The sequence below is a fragment of the Hyperolius riggenbachi genome, chromosome 2 (genome assembly GCF_040937935.1).
Source record: "Hyperolius riggenbachi isolate aHypRig1 chromosome 2, aHypRig1.pri, whole genome shotgun sequence".
In the NCBI taxonomy this organism is placed as follows: domain Eukaryota; kingdom Metazoa; phylum Chordata; class Amphibia; order Anura; family Hyperoliidae; genus Hyperolius; species Hyperolius riggenbachi.
Window position 1 is genome coordinate 250,501,593 of NC_090647.1, and position 26,602 is coordinate 250,528,194.

The window sequence follows — 26,602 nt, forward strand, 5'->3', positions numbered from 1 at the left end:
TGCTGTGCGGTGGGGGTGCGTTACAGGCTGCTCTAACGTGCGCCTGTAACGTCCCACTGTGAAAGCAGCCTTAATGGTCTTTCAAGCACAGCAGAATACAGCATGTATTTGAAAAAAAGCAATAGGACCCTGGTTCAAACACTGCTGGACCAGCTGTGTGTACATGCCCAAAATGAGGCCTGTCCTTCAACTTGAATGGCACATCTTGCATGAGAATAATTTTGCTTTTGAGGTTTTGTACAAGCTATTTTCCACTGAGTGTGTTTTTTGCTATTGAATTGTTAAATGCTAGGTATGTGACACAATTTTTCTCAATTTTCGATCATTGTGCCAGCTGCATTTTCCATGCAATTGGCCTCTTACACAAAGTATAGGAGCACAGGAATATCACATAGTAATCATGTCGCTGTGCAATTTTTCCATGATTTGGCAATTTAAAATCTCCCACCTATGTGTTTTTTGTTTTTTTTTCCTTCTCCTGTTGCAAATGCAACGCAATTGCATCCATACACACTGTGGATCTCTGCTCAATCGCTGTAGTGGGAAATGTTAGCAATGCGATCGAATCCATTGCGATCATTTTTTTTAAGTGAAAACCAGGCTTATACAGCCATGTCACACTGCTATTCTGAGGAAGTGAAGCTGACCTTATTGTTATGGCTAGTGAAAGCAGCATATGAACTAGGAATAACCACTTCCACCAGAATCTGACCAGAAACACTCGTTTTCTGTTGTTGCTTTAAACCAAAATGGAACTGAGGGCTGGTTCACATTACAAGAGGTTTTCTAAGCGCTTTGTGATTTTTAAAACCTCTTGCTAATTTAATCGTGTGTGTGTTCTCACTGAAGTGATGGGATTTGTAAAAATCTCCCATAGCATTGCATTACCCTGAGTTTTTCAAATCACTACCGCTTAAAAAGCTCTTGCAGTGTGGACAGCTGAGAAGAATCTATAAGGAGCCAGTACACATTTTGTTTGCTTTGAACATACTACATGCCATGCTATTCATTTTCTTACTTATTCTGTGTCACATATTTAGAAAGTACTGTGTAGGCCAGGGGCTCTGACTTCACTATGTGCATGACTAAGGAACTTCGCTAGTCAAAAATGAATCCTTCTAGTCAATTAACTTGTATGTTAAGTAGGAAATGGCAACAGTGGCTGCTGTACACTTTTACATTTAATTCCTTCCAGTGTGTTTTTTTTTTCCAGAGCTTCAGACAGAACTTTTTATCCATCTTTATTACTATATATAAGGTTTGAATTTGGATGTGTCAAATGCTTTTTTTGCAGTGGTAACAGCCTAGATAATTTTATTTTACTGGAATTTTCTAAAAGCTATATGAGACCACTCTGATTAAATTCCCCATAGCTGTTACAAAATAAACTAAGCAAGATCATGGCTGGTATGTAACTGTGTTACTGGCTTATTTGAAGCTTTATTGAGCAAGTACTGCAGTGTGCATACATTTTATCCAGACTAGCCAGATTCCACGGACATGCTTCCTCATTACCCTGTTAACATTAATTGTCTCATAAAATACATCCAATTCACTTTAGATTTAATTGTAACCGCTCACCATATGGCAGTCACAGTGATGTCTGCTGTATTTTTACATTTTTCATTACAGGAAATTTTGTCTGCTAGAATGTAAAGCATCAGTCTGTGTAATGAGAAAGTCTCTTTAAAAATAGTATTCTGCACCACTTTATTACAAGTCTAGCTAAACCTGGCAAGGCACCCCAACCCACGCATTTTGATTGCATTGCTCACACGACCTTATGTATGGAATTCTCATTCAAAGTCTCCGCCCCACTACCTGCGACCTGGATCCTGGCCCAACTGGATCCTTAATGCAGTGCCCAGATCTGATCAGGCCAGCACTTCACAAAATCACTCAGTGCTCCTTGCAAAGTGGACTTTTCCCAGAAGAACTAAAGAAAGCAATCATAAAACCCCTCTTGAAGAAACCATCACTAGATCCTGATTCTGTAACCAACTACAGACCTGTGGCGAACTTACCATTCCTATCAAAAGTTATCGAGAAAGCAGTCGCCAACCAGCTAGAAGCCAGGCTTACAGATAACAACATTTTTGATACTTTTCAGTCAGGATTCCGGAAAAGGCACAGCACTGAAACGGCATTAGTCTGAGTAATGAATGATCTACTTACTGCAAGGGACAAGGGTGATTGCTCAATTCTGATTCTTCTTGACTTGTCTGCAGCATTTGATACTGTGGATCATGAAATACTAATCCAGCGACTGAAGAATTACTGTGGCCTAAGGGGTACTGTTCTTAGCTGGTTTCAGACCTTCCTATCTGGCAGGACACAGCAAGTATGTCTGGGCACACACTACTCTAATCCAGTGCCACTTCCCTATGGAGTTCCACAGGGTTCTGTACTATCACCATCAAGGCCCATATACACGTCTGATTTTTTTTGGAACGACGGGTCGTTTGAACGTCCCGTCGTTCAGACGTCCGCCCGCTAAATCGGGCATGTGTACAGACTGTCGTTCGCGTGATAAGACTGAGTTTGAGCGATCCGCCCGGCGGATCGCTCAAACTCAGTCTTATCACGCGAACGACAGTCTGTACACACACCCGATTTAGCGGGCGGACGTCTGAACGACGAGGCGTTCAAACGACCCGTCGTTCCAAAAAATCAGACGTGTATGGGCCTTTACTCTTTGCAGTCTACATGCTCCCACTGGGCAAAATAATCCAGAACTATGGCCTAGGATACCATTGTTATGCAGATGACACACAACTGTATCTGTCCTTCAAGCCTGGCACCCAAGACCCATCAGCATCCATAAATGCGTGTCTAGTGTATTTACAAAATTGGATGAACACCAGCTGGCTGAGGCTGAACTCTGACAAAACAGAGGTGTTGGTGGTAGGTGGTCCACACATGATGGATAAAGTTCAAAATGCTTACCACCTCAAACTAGCAACTGGGGGAGATACTGTACAGTATAACGACTCTGTGCGAAACCTTGGGGTGATCCTGGATGGAAATCTAAAACTCAAACAGCAGATATCCGCTGTCGTCAAGTCGTCCTTCCATCTAAGAAATATAGCGAAAATCAAACACCTTATCTCAGCTGAAGACCTACCTGTCCTGGTTCATGCATTTGTATCCTCCCGCCTAGACTACTGCAATGCCCTGTTCATCGGATCTACAGATAAGGTTCTGCGCCCCTTACAGCTAGTACAGAATGCTGCAGCCAGACTCCTAGCCAATGCCCCCCGCAGCTCACACATCACCCCATTACTGCAAACTCTTCACTGGTTGCCAGTAAAATGGAGAATCAATTTTAAGATCTGTCTGCTGACGTTCAAGGCTCTACACCACATGGGACCCAAATACATAGCGGATCTATTGGAACTTTATGCCCCTCCACGCACCCTCTGCTCTGCCAACAAGATGAAGCTAGTTATTCCCAGGATACACTTAACATTTGGTGCTCGGGCCTTTTCCTATGCAGCCCCTACTCTATGGAACTCACTTCCACAATCAGTACGAGAGGCTCCCTCTCTGGACCGCTTTAAAAAAAGGCTAAAAACTCACCACTTTTCCCTAGCCTTTGAGACTGTATAATGCAGGGTCACAGCGCTTTGAGTCCCCAGGGAGAAAAGCGATATATAAATATTATTGTTATTGTTATTCCACCATAATCAACCCTAATTATATTCACCCATACCAACTTGCCTGTGAGCAAGACCTGAGAGATGCCTTAGATGCAGACCAGTTGTCTCAATGTCTTGAGACAGTGTCTAAGGGAAGTATGCAGACAACAAATATGGAGGTATCTATTAGATTGCTTCACTGTACCTATTTGGTACCCTATAAATTACATAAAATTGATCCCAATAAAGATCTGCTATGCTTCTGCGGCTGCCAGGCACCATGCTCCATATTTGGTAGACATGCCCCAAGACCTCTCGCCTGTGGAAAAGGGTTCATACTCTGAAAAAATGCTACTTTCCCCAAGCGAATTCCCAGGGATCCCAAAATCCTTCTATTGGGTCTCAAGCCTGATGCGATCCCACATACTCAGCACAAGCTACATCCGTTAAAACCCACGCAACAGCTAGTTGAAATTCATCCCGTCTATCTTACCAGAGGGTGGTGGACAAAATTAACCTCACTCTTATATGCAAATGTATCAATGCAATAGTGTATGATTGTTATGACCACTTTAGTAAGGTGTGGGATTCTTGGATCGAACATAACCTCTCTATAGGTGCACAGATACAATTGGGGCTTTGAAGGTCTTCTACCATGCTTGTGCCCATTCCTACTCTTATCCATCCCCAATGAGTGATCCTATACTCCCAGGATTTTGTGTATTAGCATGATATAATTTTACGTCAAGGTTTCTTCCACTTACTTTTTGTTATTGTGAACTGCTATGCTGCAAATGTATTGCTGCTAGATTGAGTTTTATCATTCTTAAAGGGAACCTAAACTGAGAGGGATATGGATGTTTCCTTTATAACAATACCAGTTGCTTGTCAGTCCTGCTGATTTCTCTGGCTGCAATAGTGGCTGAACCACACACCTGAAACAAGCATGCAGTTAATCCAGTCTGACTTCAGTCAGAGCACCTGATCTGCATGCTTGTTCAGGGGCTGTGACTAAAAGTATTAGAGATCAGCAGGAGAATCAGGCAACTGGTACCGTGTTTCCCCTAAAGTAAAACATCCCCTGAGAATAAAACCTAGCAGGAATTTCAAGAATGCTTGAAATGTAAGACATTCTCCGAATTTAAGCCCTAGCAGCATCCCACATGACACCAGCAAGTCACGCTCAATACAAAGCCTGGATACAGGAGAGCATCAGTATAATGTGAGTTCTACACAGTCCTATATAAGTGTCAGGCAATTTGTGTTTTTGTGGGAGCCAGCCCTTCTGATCTGTTGTGATGATAAGCATCACCAGCACTTCACCTCTTTACCTCTTCCCAGGACACACACACACAGCTTATCCCATCATAGCTCTGGGAGACTGACAGTCCTCTGCCTGCAAGAAATAAACTATTACCCACATGATCAGCAGAATCAGTTTCTTGTAATTGAGAGCCAATATCTGCAAACCACAAGCTCTGTGTATGTTGCACATGGCATACAGTATGCACATTTTGTATAGGAAAAATTCCAGTGTGTTTGCCCAAAAATAAGACATCCTCTGAAAATAAGCCCTAGCACATCTTTTAGAGCAACAATTAATATAAGACAGTGTCTTATTTTCAGGGGAACACGGCATTATTTTAAAAGGAAAATCCATATCCTTCTCAGTTTAGGTTCCCTTTAATCTATGTGTATAATCCATTGCTTACGATATGGTACTGATGTTGGATCGCCATGTTTGTCATGTTTTTGCCTGAAAACTTGGCTCGTTGAGCCTAATAAAAAAAACTTTGAAACTAAAAAAATAGTGTTCTTTATAGATAAAATTGGGCAAGTCAAGTTAGTCCAAGTGCTCATTAGTGCCAGGGGTTGAGCTTCTTTCTTTTAAGGTTTAAGGCTTTTAATTATCATTTTCTAAATGATCAGCATTGTGTGGAATGTATTTTTGCATATCCATCTTATCTGTTGGGGTAGAGCAGTTTAATCAATTATGGAACCTGAGGTGAGAATGACGTGGAGGCTGCCATATTTGTTTCCTTTTAAAACAAAACCTGTTGCCTGGCAGCCCTGCTGATCTATTTGGCGGTAGTAGTGTCAGAAGCACACCAGAAATGAGCATGCTCCTAATCTTGTCAGATCTGACAATAATGTCACACGTGATCTGCAAATGCTTGTTCAGGGTCTATGGCTGAAAGTATTAGAGGCAGAGGATCAGCAGGACAGCCAGAAAATAAATGACAGCCTACATATAACTCTCACCTTGGGGTCACTTTAAAGGGAACCTAAAATGGAGTAAAGGTGGCTGGTTTCATTTACTTCGGGCTTCTTCCAGTGCCTTGCAGTCCCACTTGTCCCTGGCCATCGTTCCGCTCTTCTCCCTTCAGCCGCTATGTCCCTCTGGAAGGCTAGTTAGATGCATGGTCCTGGCTGCTCACCTCCTTGTTCGCCCATCCACAGTAGTAATTTGTTCATGAGAGTGCAATCAGGAGATATTCAGCCTGGGGCCAGCCATGCATGCAACTTACAAAGGAGGAGCTCAGTTGCTGAAGGGAGAAAAGCAAAATAGTGGCAAGGGACCAGAAGGACTGCAGAAGGCTTAAATAAGCCCCAGGTAAGTTAACCACTTTAGCCCCAGCGGTACGTATTTCTCCATCCCTTTTCCCACCCTTTTACCACCAAGGGGCGGAGAAATCCACACCTGACGCCGTTCCCGCCGCTGTCCGCTCGGAGATCAATGAACGGGAAAAACCTTTCCCGTTCGTTGATCTAAGCCCCCCGCAATGATCAGCTGCTTCTACGAGAAGCAGCGCGATCATTGTGAAAAAAAAAAAAAAGGTTCCCAGTCTCCCTGAACTTCCTGCAAGCGTACTTCCTGTACGCTTGCAGGTCGCATAAACAAAAACTTACTGTGGCCATCTTGTGGCCAAAAAGTAAAACTACACCCTAAAGCATTTTTCATATACAAATACATTAGTTAAACTTTAAAAATTAACTCATTACCTCCCACACTCCCCAATTTATTTATTTTTTGTAATTTAAAAAAAAAAAAACACAATTAAAAAAAAAAATACATAAATAGTTACCTTAGGGACTGAACTTTTTAAATATTTATGTCAAGAGGGTATAACACTGTTACTTTATAAACTATGGGCTTGTAATTAGGGAAGGACGCAAAACTGAAAAAAATGCACCTTTATTTCCAAGTAAAATATTGGCGCCAAACATTTTGATAGGGACATAATTTAAACGCTTTTATAACCGGGACAAATGGGCAAATACATTTCATGGGTTTTAATTACAGTAGCATGCATTGTTTAAAAACTATAAAGGCCGAAAAGTGAAAAATACGTTTTTTTCCCACATTTTTTACTATTTTTCCATTAAAACACATTTAGAATAAAATAATTCTTGGCATAGTGTCCCACCTAAAGAAAGCCTAATTGGTGGCGAAAAAAACAAGATATAGTTGGTTTCATTGTGATAAGTAATGATAAAGTTATAGACGAATGAATGGAAGGGGCGCTGAAAGGTGAAAATTGCTCTGGTGCTCAAGGGGTAAAACCCCTCAGTGGTGAAGTGGTTAAACTGGCCACTATCCCACTCTTAAGTTCCCTTTAATACCCATTTTACGAAATGTTTTGCAGCACAACAGATGTAAATGTGCAGAATGCAAGGGCATCCTTGATGGCTTGAGACTGCACACCTACAAAATTGTGTCTAAATGCAGCATGGCGGTGCATATACACATGCACATTCTGTGCAAGTTTCTTTACGTTTTTGTGTTTTAACACATTTTTTTAATTAACTTTACCATGTGTATGTTTACTTTCTATATGCATTTGCCTTACAGAGGACTTAAAGCGACAGCATGCTGCTGTACAGGCTGCAGAGGATGAGATAGGTCAGCTGAATATCCAGTTATCAGAAGCACATGCAGAGATAGAGGATATCAAAGCTGTGGCCACCGTGTCTGAGAACACTAAGCAAGAAGCCATTGATGACGTAAAGAAACAGTGGCAAGAAGAAATGGCATCTCTACAAGCCATCATGAAAGGTATCACACTAATGGTAGTAATTAGAAAAAAAAAAATAGCAGTACTAAACAGCAGTGTACTCCAAGGCCATCTTAAGGGTTTGGACAAACTGTATTAATGAATAACTGCATTTTGGTCTTTAGCTATTGATGGACCATAAGATGCACAATTTATGCTAATTGAATGCACATTTATGCAGCTGGGAAATATTTCGATTTAAACCATTTTGAAGCTGCATTACAGCTACATCATTTACACCAAATTGTGTTTTAAAGGGGAAGAGAGTGCTTTCTTTTCATGCTTTATATTCTAACCAATATATTTTGCACTAAAAAGAGCAGGTGGCCCGTTTATTGTACAGACACACACTTTCACACTTTAAAAGTTTGTCTCTACTTTTTTGCTTGTACATTCCTAATGCTATGGATATATAAATGGATACAATAATACAAATTTGAAAATATGTACACATACATATGAGTTGTAAATTACTTTATTCTTGTGCACCTGTCACTTACAATAAAGGCCCATACACACGTCAAATTTTTTTAACGACGGGTCGTTTGGATGTCCCGTCGTTCAGTCGTCCGGACGTCAAATCGGGCGTATGTACAGTCCGTCGTTCAGCTGATAAGACTGGTTTTGAGCGATCTGCCTGGCGGAATCTGACGTGTGTATGGGCCTTAAGTGTTATTCAACTAGAGGCTCTGACCTGTTACCTGTAGGTTTCAGGTCCATTTCAGGGTTTTTATTTTCAAAAACACCTATACTACTTTCTCACTATATCCGTTGCTTTGCACATCCAGAAAAAAAGCATTGCATTTAGGATCAAGAGTCACATTGCATTTTTTTCAATGTGACACATACAGCGCACCATGCAGTATATAGATTTATGCTTGCATTGCACGCAGGATTGCACGCATCACCTGCTAATGCACTGCTTGCACAGTGCTATCCTGACAGAATGCCAATGTGAATGCACCATAGAAATATAATTACATTGCAATGAGATTTCAATATATTGTCCGCTGCGATTCAACTGACAGTGTGAAAGGAGCCTTACTGCATGGCAATTGCAGTCTAGCATACTGTGCAAGCGATTATGACAGCCAGCCGGCACCTTTGTATAGTCCATTCCAGGAACTGCTTTTAAAAGAATAAAGGAAATCTTGTGGTTGCCCCATGAGTGAATGTAACGGTCCACAACCTGTCAGTAAGAAGTTCTACCGTAAGGTGTCAGATTAGTAATCCCAAATGTATGTGATAGCTATATTGGAAGCAATTCATTTACAATGCATTTTACTTTAGGACATATGAACATTTTTTAATTGTATATGTACCGCAGTTTAAATCTTACAATGGGTGTCATTGTACTTTTTTAAAGGAAACCTGTAAAAAAAAAAAAAAAATAAAGAGTAAAACTTCTTGTTTCTACAGACGCCCTGCAGGCATCCTGTGCAAAACGATCTTCTGGTTCCCCGACGCGGCTCAGTTTCCTTAACGGCTCTGGCCACGTGTGCTCGTTTGTGCTCCGATCGCCGAGAGCGTCCTGTGCAGGCGCAGTACGAGGTTTTCTCGTACTGCGCCAGGCGCTCCCAGGGACGCACGTGGCCATCGACTTGCAAGCCGGCGATAACGAAACTTGCCAGCAATGATGGACCTGAGGATCATTTTGTCCCGGAGCGGCACAGGACGTCTGCAGAGGCCCGGTAGAAGCCCCAGGTAAGTAAAACTTGACTCCTTACAGGTTTCCTTTTAAGAGACAAAGGTTATCTTTTCTGAGACTATCCTCACTGCTTTTGGTATTGTTTCTTGCTGGTGGTTGGACAACACAGGTATAGCTCCATTTAATTCATTTCTGAGATTTGAGGATCAGATGCACCTTTCTGACTATGATCTAATCATTCTTGTACATCATGAATACATCTGTTAGTCCAAAAGCGGCTTTAATGGCTATAAACGACTTGTTTCAAGGGACAGAGATGGACAGCCAGACAGTACACTTGTCACTTTCTCACACAAAGTGAACTAAACGCTGATTTGTGAAATCTGTATTTAAGCATGGAACCATGCCACAGGTCAAACTGTTCAGCTGTTTAGTTATTGGCACTTACTGGATAAAAAAATTGAATATTTTCAGTTTAATATGGCTGTTTAGAGGGTTGCACGGCTCTGTTGCAATGCCATTGTTTTCCAAACTGCTCTCAAGTTCCTCCAGCAGTAGATATTTTTTTGCATATCTACACAAGTATGTAATGTTCATTGTCGAGACACCACTTTGCTTGTGCATAGATGTTACTTACAAAACCTGAACTGTTGGCAGTACTTGAGGACAGGTATATGGAAACGCTGACCTGACTGAATGTTTTGACATGGTAAATGCAGCTTGTTGCACATAGGAGAGTGTGAAACTGAAAGGTAAGTTTACTGCTTCAGATAACCTATAGCGCTCTAGTGTGTGATACGTTTTATTTCTCTTTACAGATTACTGCCAATGTAATGCTAATAATTTCAAGTTGGTTTAGCAGGAGGGCTTTTCGCTCTCTTTTAGCACCTTATACCTTCCTATTGATTCTGGGTCACCATGAGCTATCTGGATATTCTGTAATTTAGCCATGATTGATTTACTTAACATATGAAGCATGTCTGGTGTGCAGTATATTTAGTGTAAAACTGATTAGTGATTCCCTTGGTATAGTCTGACCTGTGTAAGCTCTCTGGTGTGCATCTTTTTATTATAGTAGACAATACCTTATGTGGTAATACAGTGGTTCCCAACCTTTTTGAAGTTGTGACACATCACATACTGTATGTATAATACAGGGCTGTGGAGTCAGTCGTGGAGTCGGAGTTGGGGCAATTTTGGGTGCCTGGAGTCGGAGTCGGGAAAAAATGCACCGACTCAGACTCCTAATGAATTTAAACTGTAATTAAAATAGAAAATATGATAAAATGTTCTATTTCTCTGATAATAGTCATCATAAATAATTTATACATACAGTAATAGCTGTGCTCAGTCCACAAAAATGAAATAAACCAATCAAAATTAGTTACTTGTTCTGCTTCAGTAAAGCAGTCCCCGTATTTTTAAAGTCAGATATACATATCTGATTGTGACTGTATATATGATGTGTACACAGGAATCTTATATATACAAAATAACATCTATGCTGTAAGTATAGTGTTCTCCCCAGGCTCTTTTAGGCGGGTGCTCCACCCGGCTAGTTTTGGTGACTACCTGGCTGTCATTGGCTCACCTCCTCCTATGCTGTAAGCAGAGTTGTTCACCGAAGCACCGGCCCTGCATTCTCACCTTGCCCCACCCGGCCACTTTTTCATGCGACCCGGCCACTTTTTCATGCCACCCAGCCACTTTTTCATGCCACCCGGCTGGAAAACATTTCTGGGGAGAACACTGAAGTATAAAGTATAAAGCCTGATGTGTAGCCGTGTCACTAATAGAGATGGTCAGTGAGATGGAAATAATTTTGCGTTGATTCTGATTTATGAAAATGTACGCACTCTCTTTGCTCATGTCAACAAATAATTTGATATGTTGTTAAAATTTGGCTTGGTGATGACTAATTAAATGGTACCTGAGAAGGATAAAAAGAAAAGATTTATACATACCTGGATCTTCTTCCAGCCCCCTTCAGGCTAATCAGTCCCTCGCTGTCCACCTCCACCACCTGGATCTTCTGCTATGAGTCCTGGTAATTCAGCCAGTCAGCGCAGTCCGGCCGCATGCTGCTTCCACAGCCAGGAGCGTTCTGCACCTGCGCAACAGTGCTGCGCAGGTGTAATACGCCCCCGGCACTACGCCAGACTGGCTCAAGTACTTGGACTCATAGCAGAAGATCCAGGTGGCGGAGGAGGACAGCAAGGGACTGATTAGCCTGAAGGGGGCTGGAGGAAGCCCCAGGTATGTATAAAACTTTAATTTTATCTGTCTCAGGTTTACTTTGTTACACAGTATTACTATACTCTACATATGCACTCTCCACAGAGCTGCAGGGAATCCACTGAGAATGCTGTGCACATTGAACACAGAGGGGTTGTCTATCACCCATAAACCTGGTTCAGATTGTGCATGAAGAATGTGTAATAGAGGAAGAATCTCCTTATTCCCCTGCAGAATACCTGCACATCACTCTTACATGTACCTACAGTTACATTGCCTAGGGCCTGATAGATGTTCTTTGTTCCGGCCTGTACCTTTTACATGTACTCTTACCAAGGACTAGTTTTAGTGTATGACTAAAGGGAATAAATATGGCAGTCTACATATCCTTCTTACGTCAGTTGTCTTTTAAAATTCCTAAGCGTTGGCAGTTAAGAGACGAATTTCATGTTACATACTATCAATCAACAAGATTGTAACATGCAAATTAGAGGAGTCGAAGTCGAGGAGTCGGAGTCGGTGGAATCCTAAACGGAGGAGTCGGAGTCGGTGGATTTTTGTACCGACTCCACAGCCCTGGTATAATAGATATAGTAATAACAACAAAATTGACGGAAAGAGTACATTATCCTGAATAGACTTAAAATGCCTTTCAGGGGGACAGTTAGGGGTCCCTTCCAATTTGGAATGATAGCATAGTACCAGCAATTTTCAAATTTGTAGTATAGTTGCCCCAGTATAGGTAGCTAGTTTGTTTGCTCCCAGTATAGGTACTATAGATTCCCCAGTATAGGTAGGTAGCTAGTATAATTGCCCCAGTATAGGTAGTATAGCTGCCCCAGTATAGGTAGTATAGCTGCCCCAGTATAGGTAGTATAGCTGCCCCAGTATGGGTAGTATAGCTGCCCCAGTATGGGTAGTATAGCTGCCCCAGTGTGGGTAGAATAGCTGCCCCAGTGTGGGTAGAATAGCTGCCCCATTGTGGGTAGTATAGCTGCCCCAGTGTGGGTAGAATAGCTGCCCCAGTGTGGGTAGAATAGCTGCCCCAGTGTGGGTAGAATAGCTGCCCCAGTGTGGGTAGAATAGCTGCCCCAGTGTGGGTAGAATAGCTGCCCCAGTGTGGGTAGTATAGCTGCCTCAGTGTGGGTAGTATAGCTGCCCCAGTGTGGGTAGTATAGCTGCCCCAGTGTGGGTAGTATAGCTGCCCCAGTGTGGGTAGTATAGCTGCCCCAGTGTGGGTAGTATAGCTGCCCCAGTGTGGGTAGTATAGCTGCCCCAGTATGGGTAGTATAGCTGCCCCAGTATAGTAGCTCAAGTATGGGTAGTATCGTTGCCTCCCTGGTATAGGTAGCTAGTATAGTCGCCTCCAGGTGGGGGTCAGCCCGTTTCCCCCTCCTTTCCCGCTGCCACCGTTCATGTATCCTTCTGAGCTGTCGGCTGCTTCCTCTATACTTGTACCTGGCAGGCCCCCTCCTCTGTCACAGGCGTCTTCTCTTCCTGCTTCTCCCCGCCTCCTCTCCGTCTGTAGTTAGATGGCTACAAGAAAATGGCTGCCGATGTTTCCATTTGTGGACATCGGTGGCCTTTTTCTTGTAGCCAGGCTCTAATTACAGCGGACCAAAGGCTGGGAGAAGCAGGGAGAGGCAGAGCAAGCGGCGAGTGTTGACACATACCCGATGACCATGAATGTCGTGGCCTGTGGATTGGGAATCAAGATAATAGATGTCCTGTGTGGCTTCTGATTATTATTATTATTATATATATATATATATATATATATATTTTTTTTTTTTTTTTTTTTATCAAAATTAAACCATTTTCTGAGTGATTAGTTATTCTGATAGCCAGGTGATAGCCAGGTTTGACATTGCTTCTGTTTGACCTTGTCTTAGACACACTGCATGAGTATGAGCTCCAGTTTCACCGCAGATTGGAGCAGGAGCGTGGACAGTGGGGACAGTACAGGGAGTCTGTGGAAAGAGAGATTGCAGAACTCAGGAGGCGGCTATCTGAAGGTCAGCAAGAGGAAAACTTGGAAAATGATATGAAAAAGGTATGTAAGCTGTGTATAGATAAGTTGACAAGTTCCCACCCATCTCTTGTGTGGGTGAGGTCATAAGTGAATGGTGCAGAGTAATTCCATGCCACTGTTCCTGTCCTTTGCCTCTACCTTCAGCTATGTTTTGTACTAAATGTTGAAAATGTAATTTTCCTGTTTTTTTTTTTTTTTTCTTACTTTGGGAGTCACATCTGATTGACACACCCACCAACTAAATCCCGATGAGGTAGGAAGCAAGCTGTGTTGTAGTTACATGGACACTTCTTCCACAAACCAGTATTCTATACACCTCTTTTCTTCTATACACTGATAGTATTTGACAGCTATGAGCATATCCTAATTGATGCAATTACAATTTGCCTCAGTATGGTTTATCCTGTTCATTGTGGAGTACCAATTTCCTTTTTATGCAGAGCCCGGAGGCTCTTTAAATTGACCCTGTAGTAAGAGGCTATTAAGGCTGTTCATTTCCTTTTAAATTATGGCAATTTCCAGGCTGTTCTGATGATCTTCCTCCAATATTAAAAGGGAGGAGGAATTGGAAGCAGACCTCTTTATTCCCTTATAAACAATGTGATGTCAGAGAAATCTGATCTGCATTCTCATTCTGGGCCAGTGACTTAATGTAATAGAAGTCAGGCACAGAAGTCAGGCATTTTTTATTAGAAAACGAAAATGGTTGTCTCCATATTCCTCTCACTTCATGTTTTTCTTACGCCAATGGCCCAGAATGAGTATGCAGATCATCTGTCCTAACTAATGTTTGTCCAGACTTTCTGCATGCTTGTTTCAGGTACGTGAGCCAGACAATGATGCTAAAGACAATTTGCAAGACAGCCAGGCAACTGGTATTGTTGAAAAGGAAATGTATATATTCACCTCTAAATACGTCTCACTATTTCATCACTTTGAGAAGTTGCAATTGTTTATCTGTGGTCACATGTCAAGAAAACGTATCCTGCCTTAAAGTGAACCAAAACTGAGAGGGAAAAAAAGCTTTTAATTTACCTGGGGCATCTACCGGCCCCCTGCAGCCGCCCTGTGCCCTCGCCGTCACTCTACGATCCTCCGATCCCCCACAGCGCCCCTCTGTTGTTTTGTATGCGCAGCCCTGGTCTGCACGCCTCCTGATCCTCCTCTATGCATGTGCAGTACGAAAAAATCTCTACTGCGCTGCATGCTCCCAGCGATGGGAGCGTGATCGAAGAGACGATCGGGTCGCTCGTGTGCAGTGGCCATTGACTCGCCAGTCGGCTGGAATATGGTCGCTGTGGGGGACTGGAGGATAACTAAAGTGACTGGGCGGCTGCAAGGGGCTGGTAGAACCTCCAGGTTCGTTCATTTTTCCCCCCCTCAATTTAGGAATTTAGGTTCACTTTAAAGGATGTTTCTAAATGTCATTCTGAAGTCCTCTCACAGCTAACAGCATTATTTGATGAAATTTGGCAAATTAGCCATGATTTATCCTAGTGTGGGACCAGCCTAAAGGAAACCATGAAGCGTTGGACTCTTCCAAAACTTATCAGAGGCTCATAGCTGTCAAATCAATAATGTCTACTGTAAGTGATGGCTACATAGTAAATAAAACATTTGTAAAAAAAATTATTTACAGGGCAGTTTACTTTGGAACAAATGAACAATGTATACAACAATGTGCACCATCTGTACACATGCGTTTTTAATTTTTGTTGTTGTTTTATCATACTAGTCTTTTTTTAATATGAGGAAGACACATGGATATGTGTTTGAGTCAGCTACTTGATACAAAAGTATTTGAGGTGTAAATATTATGGCTAATGTATCTAATTACTCTGAAATTGTGTTACAAATGTGTTTACTAAACAGTTATGTTACTTCAGAATACAGTAAAGCAGCATATCCCCTCACCCCCCCCCCCCCCCCCACTCCAGATGTATAACAGATTTATTTCTCCTAGTGCATCCTTACAGCCCTCTGGAAGCGCCGTTTCATTTTGATGGGAACTGTATCTCCTGGTTTATAAGGAACTGTACACAATAGTGAAGCATCTATTCCAAGAATCTGGGTGTGGTGTGTCTCTAATGAGCACAAGCCATCTAAATGTTCTTTAACCGCAACACTGCAGGAGCAGGATTTGTTTGATGCTGGACTTATAGTGTAAATAAGAGCAAGCGCTCTTGTTTGTGTATGGTTAGTGTTACAGCTACACTGTAGAAGCAATCAGGTAGAAGGGATCAAGGATTTAAGTGGAACTTCTGCTTCTTTGCTATTGCAGAATATTGTATCAAAACTGCATTTTGTGTTCTTATTATTTATATATGTGATCAGTATGAAACTGCTTTCTGTAAGTTGATGTCTATTACGCCAGCATGTTTTCATTAAATTTAGTCGAATGGTCGATATTTTTGCGTGTTACACAGTTTACATGAATTAGTAAATTTATGCAGCCTAGAATTGGACACAATCAAAATCACCAGTTACTGCATTTTACTGGTACAGGTCTAACCAGCATACTTTTGCTACAATTAAAATACAATTTATTTCAGCAAAAAATCTTTGAATTAAAAGACAATATTTATGTAATTACTTATTAAGTAGACCTCTTACATTTATCAGCTGTAGTGGGTATGAGGTAGCAGACAACTTGAACAAATGCGCACAGTGTCTGGACAACTACACATGAAAAGATGCGCTGGACACTGCAGGCCCAACTGTAAATTCAGACTAAGGCCCCGTTCACACTTGCGTTTTGGCAAGTAAACGGACCGGATCCTGATCGGATCCTGACCTGATCCTGATCAGAACCGGTTCCGGTTCCGGATCCGGTCCGTTTGTATCAGGCATGCATCAGGCTGCCATCCGGATCCGTGGGCAAAAAACAGTTAAATATAAATAAAAAATGTTGGGGTCAGCAGAAGGTGCACCTGGTGCACATGTACAATCAGGTTCCTCCGCTGTAGGCATCACCTCCACCTCCGATATTCTGCCAAACAGCTCCAGCACGTCTGTCACTGCTGCTCCACTCCAGACATGCTTGGCCCATGTGTCCCCATCCGAAATGGCCGCTTGGATGCGCATAGGAAGTGGGGTAGAACGTCAGGTTTTTGTAGGCAGTGTGTTCTGTGCCTTCCTGTTACTCACTCTTATGGGTGTGTTCAAACACACTAATCTGTACATTTCTGCTCCAGTGCTGTCAGTTTTATTTGTTTGATTTCTATGGGTGTGCTCACACATAAAAGGTGTACAGTCCAAATCCATTCAGGTAAAACTGATAGAAAACTGATTCAAAACTGACAGCACTGGACTGGCAATATGTAAATTTATGTGTGAACCAGAGCATTGACTAACATGGGCTGTCACATCTAATGCGGTTCTGTATTTGGGGAAACCTCATGTGACCTCTGCCTAAGGGTCAGGACTTTTACTTGGTCATTCTAGAACATTTACATAATTATTCTTTAACCATTATTTGGTACCTTGAGTATTGTGTTTAGGATTATTGTCTTGCTGTATAACCCAATGCCTTTTGAGATTCAGTATATGGGCAGATGCTTGACCTTTTAACATTTTCTGGTATTGTTTACAATGCATTGTTTCATTAAAGACAGTGACAAGACAATATATCCTCTGTACAGCGCTGCATAATATTTCGACGCTATATAAATAATTAATGAATTAATGATGGCAAACCATTCAGGCCCAGATGCAGCAAAACAGGCCCCAACCAGAACACATTTCCAGCTGTTCACTCATAAAAATTAAGTAAAACCAGCATGAGTTTTAACTGGCTCTCCCCCATGAGTAGGCCACCCAAACTGGCTCCCATTATGCATGTTGGAGCTTCTTCCAACGTGGGGTGAGTCACTTTAAGTGACAAATGCCTCTGATGGAGGAGAGATGATCAAGAGTATTGTATAAGGCAGAGGGGAGGCCTCATTGAATACCCTTAAAGGGCTGCAGACCCATATAACAGGGTCACCTACTAACAGTGAGTTCTCCATCAAAAGGGTGTGGTGCAGGTATTCATCCAACCAGAACACTCCTACCACATTTCAGATATAGGATAAGGTTCTTATGCTGGAATGCAGTTTCTTTTTTTCCCTCCAAAAATAAACACTCCTCATTTAACCACTTCCCTACCACAGGTTTTTCCCCTTCAAAAGCTCTTCACATTCATTTGGTAATAACTTTATCGCTAATTATCACACTGAAATTATCTATATATTATTTTTTTTGCGGGACAAACTAGGCTTTCTTTGGGCAGTACTTTATGCTAAGAATTATATTATTGTATATGCATTTGATAGGGAAGAAGAAGAAAAAAAAATAAAAAAAAATCACAATTTCTCAGCTTTCAGCCATCGTAGTTTAAAAATAAAATGTGCTATTGTAGATAAAACAGACACATTTTATTTGCCCATTTGTCCTGGTTATTACAATGTTAAAATTGTGTCGCTAGTACATTGTCTGGCGATATTTTATTTTGGGTTAGAGGTGGAGTAAAAAAATAATGAAAATGTATTTTATTTTTATATGGTAAGTGTATAATGGTGTATTTGGAAGTAGTTTTACTTTTTGGCCACAAAATGGTGCTATACTAACTCCGTTTTCTAAAAATAGAAAACAGAACCAAGTGTTTACAGGTGTTTATAAACAGCAACTTCTGCCACGCTTTTCTACGTCCCTAAAGTGGTTAAACCATAAAGTTCTGTTTTAGCCTGGTGTCCAAAAACATTCTTCTTCCAGTATCCTTCTGATCTGTTCACGTGATCCTTATCAAACAATTAATAGTCAGCAATATTTTTGGGGCTGAGCAATGGTGTTCTCATTGCTACCTGGCCATGCGTGCAATTGATATTCAGCATTTTCCTGATGGACTCATGAACATCAGTATTCGCCAACATGACTTGGGTCCTCATTGGTTAAAAATTACCTTGGGTTTCTTTGTGACCACTTGGATTATTGCATGCCTTGCAGTGAGAATTATATTTTGAAAGTTGACCACTTCTGCGTAGGTAAACAATGGTCTAGAGTTTCCTCCATTTGCACATGGTCTGTCTAACTGTCTGAGGACCCTGCCACATTGCTGACCAGATTTCAGTTACACAGCTCAGTGTACAGTATGCAAAGAAATCAGACAGGGATGCACTGTTTAGCAGTGCGATAGCACAATGCACTGCTGCACACATTTTGAGCTCAATGCAGAGCCGTCCCATTCAGCATAGTTAAATGCGGCAGTACTGCAATGGAGAGAAACACAGATGCCATGCATTTTGTGTAGAATGCATGGCTGCCTACGAAAGGTGCAGTGTGTAGAGACCCTGATGGCTTTATGGGGGTCAGTAACTTTCTGTGGTCCTCAGACACCTTTGTTGGAACCATGATGCACATCCACATACAGTGAGATGCAAAAGTTTGGGCAACCTGGTTAATCGTCATGATTTTCCTGTATAAATGGTTGGTTGTTATGATAAAAAAAATGTCAGTTGAATATAGGAGACACACACAGTGATACTTGAGAAGTGAAATTAAGTTTATTGGATTTACAGAAAGTGTGCAATAATGTTTTAAATAAAATTAGGCAGGTGCATAAATTGTCATTTTGATTCCAAAACCTTTAGAACTAATTATTAGAACACAAATTGGTTTGGTAAGCTTGGTGACCCCTGACCTACATAAACAGGTGAATCCAATTAAGAGAAAGAGTATTTAAAGAGACTGAAGCGAGTCTAAATTCACTTTTTTTAACATGTAGGCATGTTAAGAACTATAACTCCTGCTAAACCGCTGCTATGACGTGGCAAAACGAGGGGTTTATACCCCCAAATCTCCTCGCATACCTCTGGGGAGCACTTCCTTATGAGGCTGAGCTTATGGCTGTAACTCTGCCTCTCAGTGCATCAATCCTCGCTGATCGCTGCCTCTCCCCGCCCCTCTCAATATTCCTTCACAGAGAGGGGCGGTGGAGAGGCGGAGATCCGCGCAGCTATTGACGCGCATGGAGGCAGAGCTGCAGCTTAAAGCTCTGCCTCCAGGAGCAGCAAAATCCACGACCAAGAAAGTCGTGGATTTTTAAAGGGGGATTTTGGGGTATAAACCCCTCGCTTTGCCGCGGGATAGCGGCGTTTTAGCAGGGGTTATAGTTCTTAACATGGCTGCATGTTAAAGTGAATTTAGACTAGCTTCAGAGTCTTTTTAAGGGGGTCAATTGTAAAAGGTTTCCCTCCTTTTAATTTTATCTGAACATGGGGGTCTCAAAACAACTCTCAAATGACCTGAAGACAAATATTGCTCACCATCATGGTTTAGGGGAAGGATACAGAAAGCGGTCTCAGATTTCAACTGTCTGTTTCCAAAGTTAGGAACATATTAAGGAAATGGAAGACCACAGGCTCAGTTCAAGTTAAGGCTCGAAGTGGCACACCAAGAAAATCTCGGATAAACAGAAACGACGAATGGTGAGAACAGTCACTCAACCCACAGACCAGCACCAAAGACCTACAACATCATCTTGCTGCAAATGGAGTCACTGTGCATCGTTCAACCATTCTAACTAAAATTGAGTTATTTGGGCATTACAAGGGGCGTTCTGCATGGAGGGAAAAGAACACAGCATTCCAAGAAAAACACCTGCTACCTACAGTAAAATATGATTGTTCCATCATGCTGTGGGGCTGTGTGGCCAGTGCAGAGACTGGGAATCTTGTCAAAGTTGAGGGACGCATGGATTCCACTCAGTATCAGCAGACTCTGGAGACCAATGTCCAGGAATTGGTGACAAAGCTGAAGCTGAGCCGGGGCTTGCTCTTTCAACAAGACAACACCTTAAACACTGCTCAAAATCCACCAAGGCCTTCATGCAGAGGAACAAGTACAAAATTCTGGAATGGCCATCTCGGTCCCCAGACCTGAATATAATTGAAAATCTGTGGTGTGAGTTAGAGAGCTGTCCATGCTCGGAAGCCATCACAACTGAATGATCTAGAGATGTTTTGTAAAGAGGAATGGTCCAAAATACCTTCAATCAGATTCCAGACTCTCATTGGAACCTACAGGAAGCGTTTTAGATGCTGTAATTTCTGCAAAAAGAGCATCTACTAAATATTTATTTCATTTTTTTTGTGGTGCCCAAATGTATGCACCTGCCTAATTTTGTTTAAACAATTATTGCACACTTTCTGTAAATCCAGTGCACTTCATTTCACTTCTCAAATATCACTGTGTGCGTCTCCTATATTAAATATTTAACTGATATTTTTTATCGTAACAACCAACGATTTCTACAGGAAAATCATGACTTAACAAGGTTGCCCAAACTTTCGCATCCCACTGTATGGGTTGTAAATTTGATCAGGATTTACTGGATCCTTGTGTGTTTTTTTTTTGTTTTGTTTTTTTAATAAATATGGGTCTCTCACTCTTGCTTGTGATCTCTTTTGTTGTAAACACCTCACTATGGTTTAAATTTTTTAGATTCTTATGTTAAAACATTTGACCGCCCTTCAGGTTAAAGTACACTAACACTATAAGAACAGCAATATGCATAACAAAATAAAATTGGTTTGCAAAGTTAATTAGCGATTTCAGTTACTAAACCATTTTCTTAAGTATTTCCCAAGTGGTCAAACAGCACAAATTGTTGTTAAAGACCAAATGATTCATTTTGTTTTGCTGACAGGCCCAAGAGGATGCTGAAAAACTACGTTCAGTCGTCATGCCCATGGAAAAAGAGATTGGCACTTTGAAGGAGAAGTTGGTAGAAGCTGAGGAGAAGATAAAGGAGCTTGAGGCATCTAAGGTAAACACTTGAAGAGGATCTGTAACAAAACAAAAAAAAAACAGCCCCTGGGGGGTACTTACCTCGGGAGGGGGAAGCCTCTGGATTCTAATGAGGCTTCCCCCCATCCTCTTCACCCTCAGGGATCCAGTGATGGCAGCCCCCGAACAGCGGTGATGTAAATATTTACCTTCCACGCTCCTGCACGGGCGCAGGAATGGCTTTCCGACAAGCTCCGGCGGAAATAGCCAAACACAATCAGCTCTACTGCGCAGGCCTGAGTCGTCTCCGCCTGTGCAGTAGAGTGGACCCAATCAGGCTCAGCTAAGTTTATTATCTTGGCTGCAGTACTCCAGAGACTACTGTTTTCAGAAATGCAAGGAAGTGCAATTTGAATTTGCTGTCTGTTTTAGATCTTTTCTAAATTTATTGCAGAGTGAAATGGAAAGAGAAGTTTGTGCAAATCTTTTGTTCCGCATCCATCTATGCTGAGGCAAATTTAAAACTAAAGTTAAATTTCCCTTTAGATTTCCACTTGCTGTTAATATAATATCTGATTTTTCTCTTTTTTTAGTTGGAACTTAAATATAAAAAGCTATAATAAAATATTGATTTTAAAACGGTGGGCTGATTTTGACTTTACTGGACGTTGTGCTGGTTATTATATTTGTAGTTCTAGCATAACATAGCGATTACTTTGCAAGTAAATACATGTTTTCACCGCTGTCAGATGAAGGAAATGAATCATTACCTGGAAGCTGAAAAATCCTGCCGGACAGATTTGGAGATGTATGTAGCAGTTCTGAATACTCAAAAGTCTGTTCTTCAAGAAGATGCTGAGAAGCTGAGGAAAGAGCTACATGAAGGTAAAATACGTGACACTGAAGATAAGCTTGTATATAGTGGCAGCTTGATTTCAACACTATTTTGCCTAAAGTATGTGAGCCGATCAAAATCATTACATTTGGTTGTTGCAGCCAATTACATGGCCATGGGTGTATAAAATCAAGCACCTGGGCACCTGGACTACTACAAACATGAAAGAATGTGTTGCTCTCAGGAGCTCAGTGAATTCCAGCATGGTGAAATGGTAGGGTACCTCCTGTGCAATAAGTCCAATTGGGAAAAACAGCTGGGCAGCACGAGACAGACTAGAGACAGAGCGACCACACTGGTGACGAAATCGGGGCATGTAATACACTGGGTGCAGAGACACAGACTAGAGGGCTGGACAGAGCGGCTACACAGGGGTCAGAAGGGGGGGGGGCACACCCAGCCACAGAAGAAGACACCTGAGGATACACAGGGGACACCTGGGGGCAAAAGGAGACCAAAGAGAGGACAGAAGGGGACGCCTGGGGACACAGGAGGACACCAGTTGGGGGAGAACTTTATAAGACGTGCCTGGTATATGGACGAACTAGGTTTAGTATATTTTTTTTCACTGGTTTTTGCCCTCTAAGCCTCTAAACCTAGGTGCATCTCTGTATTCCGGATCATCTTATACGGCAGCTAATTAGTTTCTTCCAGAGTGAAATGAGCCATAATTTACTTTTCTCCTATGTTGCTGTCACTTACAGTAAGTATTAGAAATCTGACAGAACCAACAGGGTTTGGACTAGGCAATCTCCTCATGGAGGAGAAAGTGTTTTCTTTATTTTCAAAAGCACTTCGTGAATGGCAGTTGCGCCGTCCAAATGCCAAAAAAGTGTGCAGCGAGCACAGAGGCAGACCAGTATCTTTGTATAAATCTTTTTTTCAGGGAGTGTCTTTATAAAGAATAAAGGCCATGCTAAGAATCCCCCATGAAGAGATGGACTAGCCCAAAGCCTGTCGGTAATGTCCGATTTCTATTACTTACTGTAAGTAACAGGGACGTAAGAGAAAAGTAATTTATGGCTCTGGAAGAAACATACTTCTTAATTGTGTTTACATATATTTTAAATTCGCAAATAAGATTTTTGTGACAGCGGTCCTTTTAAAGAGTAACTGTCAGGCTGCAAAAGCTAATTTAAACCTCTATTCTCCTGTGTTAAACAGTTTAGAAGGAAGCCAAAAAGGCAATACTGAAGTGAAAAATCTCTCTTACTTTGATGTTTGCTGAACAGCAAGATTCTATATTCCCAAGCTCCTAAGGCTTCTGGGGCTGCTTCTTCTCCCCACTGCACTCCCTTGGTCCTCCCCTTCATTTCCCTATCCCGCCCTAAAGGCTCATACACACATAAGACCATAGTCTTTGGAAAATGAAAGATCACAGACCAATTTTACCCCCTTCCATGTAATATGAGAGCCATACTTTCACAGTCTATTCTATGGAGCTGAACTCCCCATCAGACATAAATCTTTGCAAGATGCTGCACACAAGGATGCTGTAGACATTCAAAAGATCAGTATCTGCAAAAGATCTGTTCCTGCAAAAGATCCGTTCCTGCAAAATGCATTCATAGTCTATGATATCTGCAGATCATCATACACACCTTGTTTAACAGACATTCATCTGCAGATCAGATCCACCAGGATGGATTTTCAGATCTGCAGAGGATTGTCTGATCTGCAGATGAATGACAGTTAAACAAGGTGTGTATGATGATCTGCAGATCTCATAGACTATGAATGCAATTTTTGCAGGAACGGATATTTGGCAGGAACAGATCTTTTGCAGATACAGATCTTTTGTGTCTGTACAGCATCTGTGTGTGCAGCATCTTGCAAATATTTCTATCTGATGGGGAGTTCAGCTCCATAGAAAAGACTGTGAAGGTATGGCTCTCCTACTACATGGAAGGGGGTAAAATTGGTCTGTGATCTTTCATTTTCAAAAGACTATGGTCTGATGTGTGTATGTGGCCTAAGGCTGCTTTCACAGTGAGAAGTTACAGCAGTGGTCCTCAAACTAAGGCCCGCGGGCCGAATGTGGCCCCCTAAGGCTTTCTTACCGGCCCCCCACACAGAAAATGTATTGCTTATAAATGCAGTCAGCTACATCTTTAAATATTGGTGGTCCACATATGGAATAGCAGTGCAGCACCCCCCATCCACATGGAAGCCAGAAAGCAGAAATTTTGCTGGTTTCCAATCAAATTCCACATCAGGTGACACTGCTGTCCAATTGGCTTGCAGATTGTCACCTGGGTATGCTTCACTGTCTGGTCCGCAAAGACTTCTACATCATTTTATGTTTACTCCGGCCCACCAGCGGTCTGAAGTATGTTGACCCGGCCCTCAACCCAAAATGTTTGGGGACCCCTGAGTTACAGGCTCATGTTACAGCAGCCAGTAACGCAGCCTAACTCACAGCACTGAAAAATCTATGTGCTGTTCACAGGGCACATGTTCCGTTAGAGTATACTGCATGAGTCCGCTATTGTTCCTAGCCACATGGCTAATTTAATATTCACTGCACAGTAGTGTTGTCCGGATCATGAACCATTAGGATGTTTGATCCTGATCTTTTTTGTGAGTCGAATCATCAGGAAACAGGGTAAGGGAGGATATTACATCACAATTGGCTTCATACAAGACAGACAAACATGGAACCTGCCATGAGCTGTCAGGAGCATCATTCTCTGCAAATACTATATAAAAATTCTGTGAAACGTGGACAGTGAAATGCATATGTAATGTAAGTACAGCCAATATTTAGCTACTGATATATGTGTTTTTTTTCCTCTGAGACCCTATACCTAACAGCTCCTCTTTAAGAACAGTGTGCAGAGTGCTTCATGGAAATGATTGCTGTGGCTGACCAGCTGCTTCCAAGCCTTATCACTATGTGCAATGCAGTGGATGCAAATCTATAGCTATATACCAACAACAGCAACAAAAAATAACATTTGTAGAGCGCTTTTCTCCCATAGGACTCAAAGCGCATAAGCATGGCTCAGACCATTGTGGTACAGAGGAAGAATTTTATAAGTCCGGAAATGCCAGGCTAAACAGGTGGCTTTTCAGTCTGGATTTGAATAGCTCCAGGGATGGTGCGGTCTTTACTGGGTGTGGCAGGGAGTTCCAAAGAGTAGGGGCAGCATAACAGAAGGCTCTATCTCCAGATTTTTTGAGGTGCACTCTGGGAGTGACCACATTTATAGAACTAGCTGATCTAAGGTTGTGAGAGGTGTGGTGCAGCTTCAGCAAGTCCTTCATGTATCCAGGGCCCAGATTGTGCAGGGATTTGAATGTCAGCAGTCCAATCTTGAAGAGTATTCTCCATTCTACTGGTAGCCAGTGCAGTGAGCGAAGGATCGGTGTAATGTGACAGTGGCCAGGCTGGTTTGTTACCATTTAAGGACCGCAGTGATTGAAATCTACACCCTGTTTTGGTGGGCTTTTGGCTGGCAGGGCGTAGATTTCAATCACTGTCCGCAGCGCGTCTCCGCCGCTACCCGCCGATCGGCCGCTCAAACCCGACGAATCTCGCCGCATCTCACAGGCTCTGCCTGTCTCTATGACGGCAGAGTCATGTGAGCCGGTCAGGAGCCGATTTCATTGGCTCCTGGCCCTGTCTTTCAATGTAAGCTGTTCCCATTGGCTTACATTGAAAAACAGGGTCAGGAGCCAATGAAAGCGGCTCCTGACCGGCTCGCATGACTCTGCCGTCATAGAGACGGCAGAGTCTATGTCCTGGGGGTCCCGGCGAGCGGCGATGACGGCGGTTGCGACAGGTATGTGCGGCGATTCGTCGGGATTGGACCAGCGGTCTCTGGTCCTTAAGTGCCCAGAGACTGCTGGTCCTTAAGTGGTTAGCAATCTGGCAGCAGCATTCTGCACTAATTGCAGGCGACGCAGGTCCTTTTTGGGGAGGCCAGCATAAAGGGCATTGCAGTAATCCAGCCGTGATGTGATGAAGGCGTGAACTAGGGTTGGAAGATCCTCTGGGGGAATCAGATGTTTCATCTTTGCAATGTTCTTCAGATGAAAGTAGGAAGATTTAACTACAGATGAAATTTGGTTTCTGAAACTTAAATCCCCATCGATTAGTACGCCAAGGCTGCGCACAAGGTTAGAGCTGTTTATGTCCGAATTCCCAATCCTGATTGGTGTTGCTTTAGGATAGAGCTGTTTTGATGGCGAGCACTGGCTTTGGACAAAGAGGACCTCAGTTTTGTCAGCATTCAGTTTCAACCAGTTATCATTCATCCATGCTTGTAGCTCAGCTAAGCAAGAGTTTATTTTTGGAGTAGGGTCTGTTCCACCAGGTTTGAAGGACAGGTA

General features: G+C 42.3%; 1 protein-coding gene across 2 annotated transcripts in view; it reads left to right on the forward strand.

Annotated features, from left to right (window-relative positions):
* RABEP1 (rabaptin, RAB GTPase binding effector protein 1) overlaps positions 1-26,602 on the forward strand; it is a 99,069-nt gene that overhangs the window by 36,508 nt on the left and 35,959 nt on the right. For both annotated transcript variants that reach the window (XM_068268491.1, XM_068268492.1), the window contains exons 3-6: positions 7,492-7,695; positions 13,469-13,629; positions 21,293-21,412; positions 22,122-22,257. In XM_068268491.1, the coding sequence (XP_068124592.1) occupies positions 7,492-7,695; positions 13,469-13,629; positions 21,293-21,412; positions 22,122-22,257 (621 nt within the window). The remainder of the gene's footprint in view (positions 1-7,491; positions 7,696-13,468; positions 13,630-21,292; positions 21,413-22,121; positions 22,258-26,602) is intronic.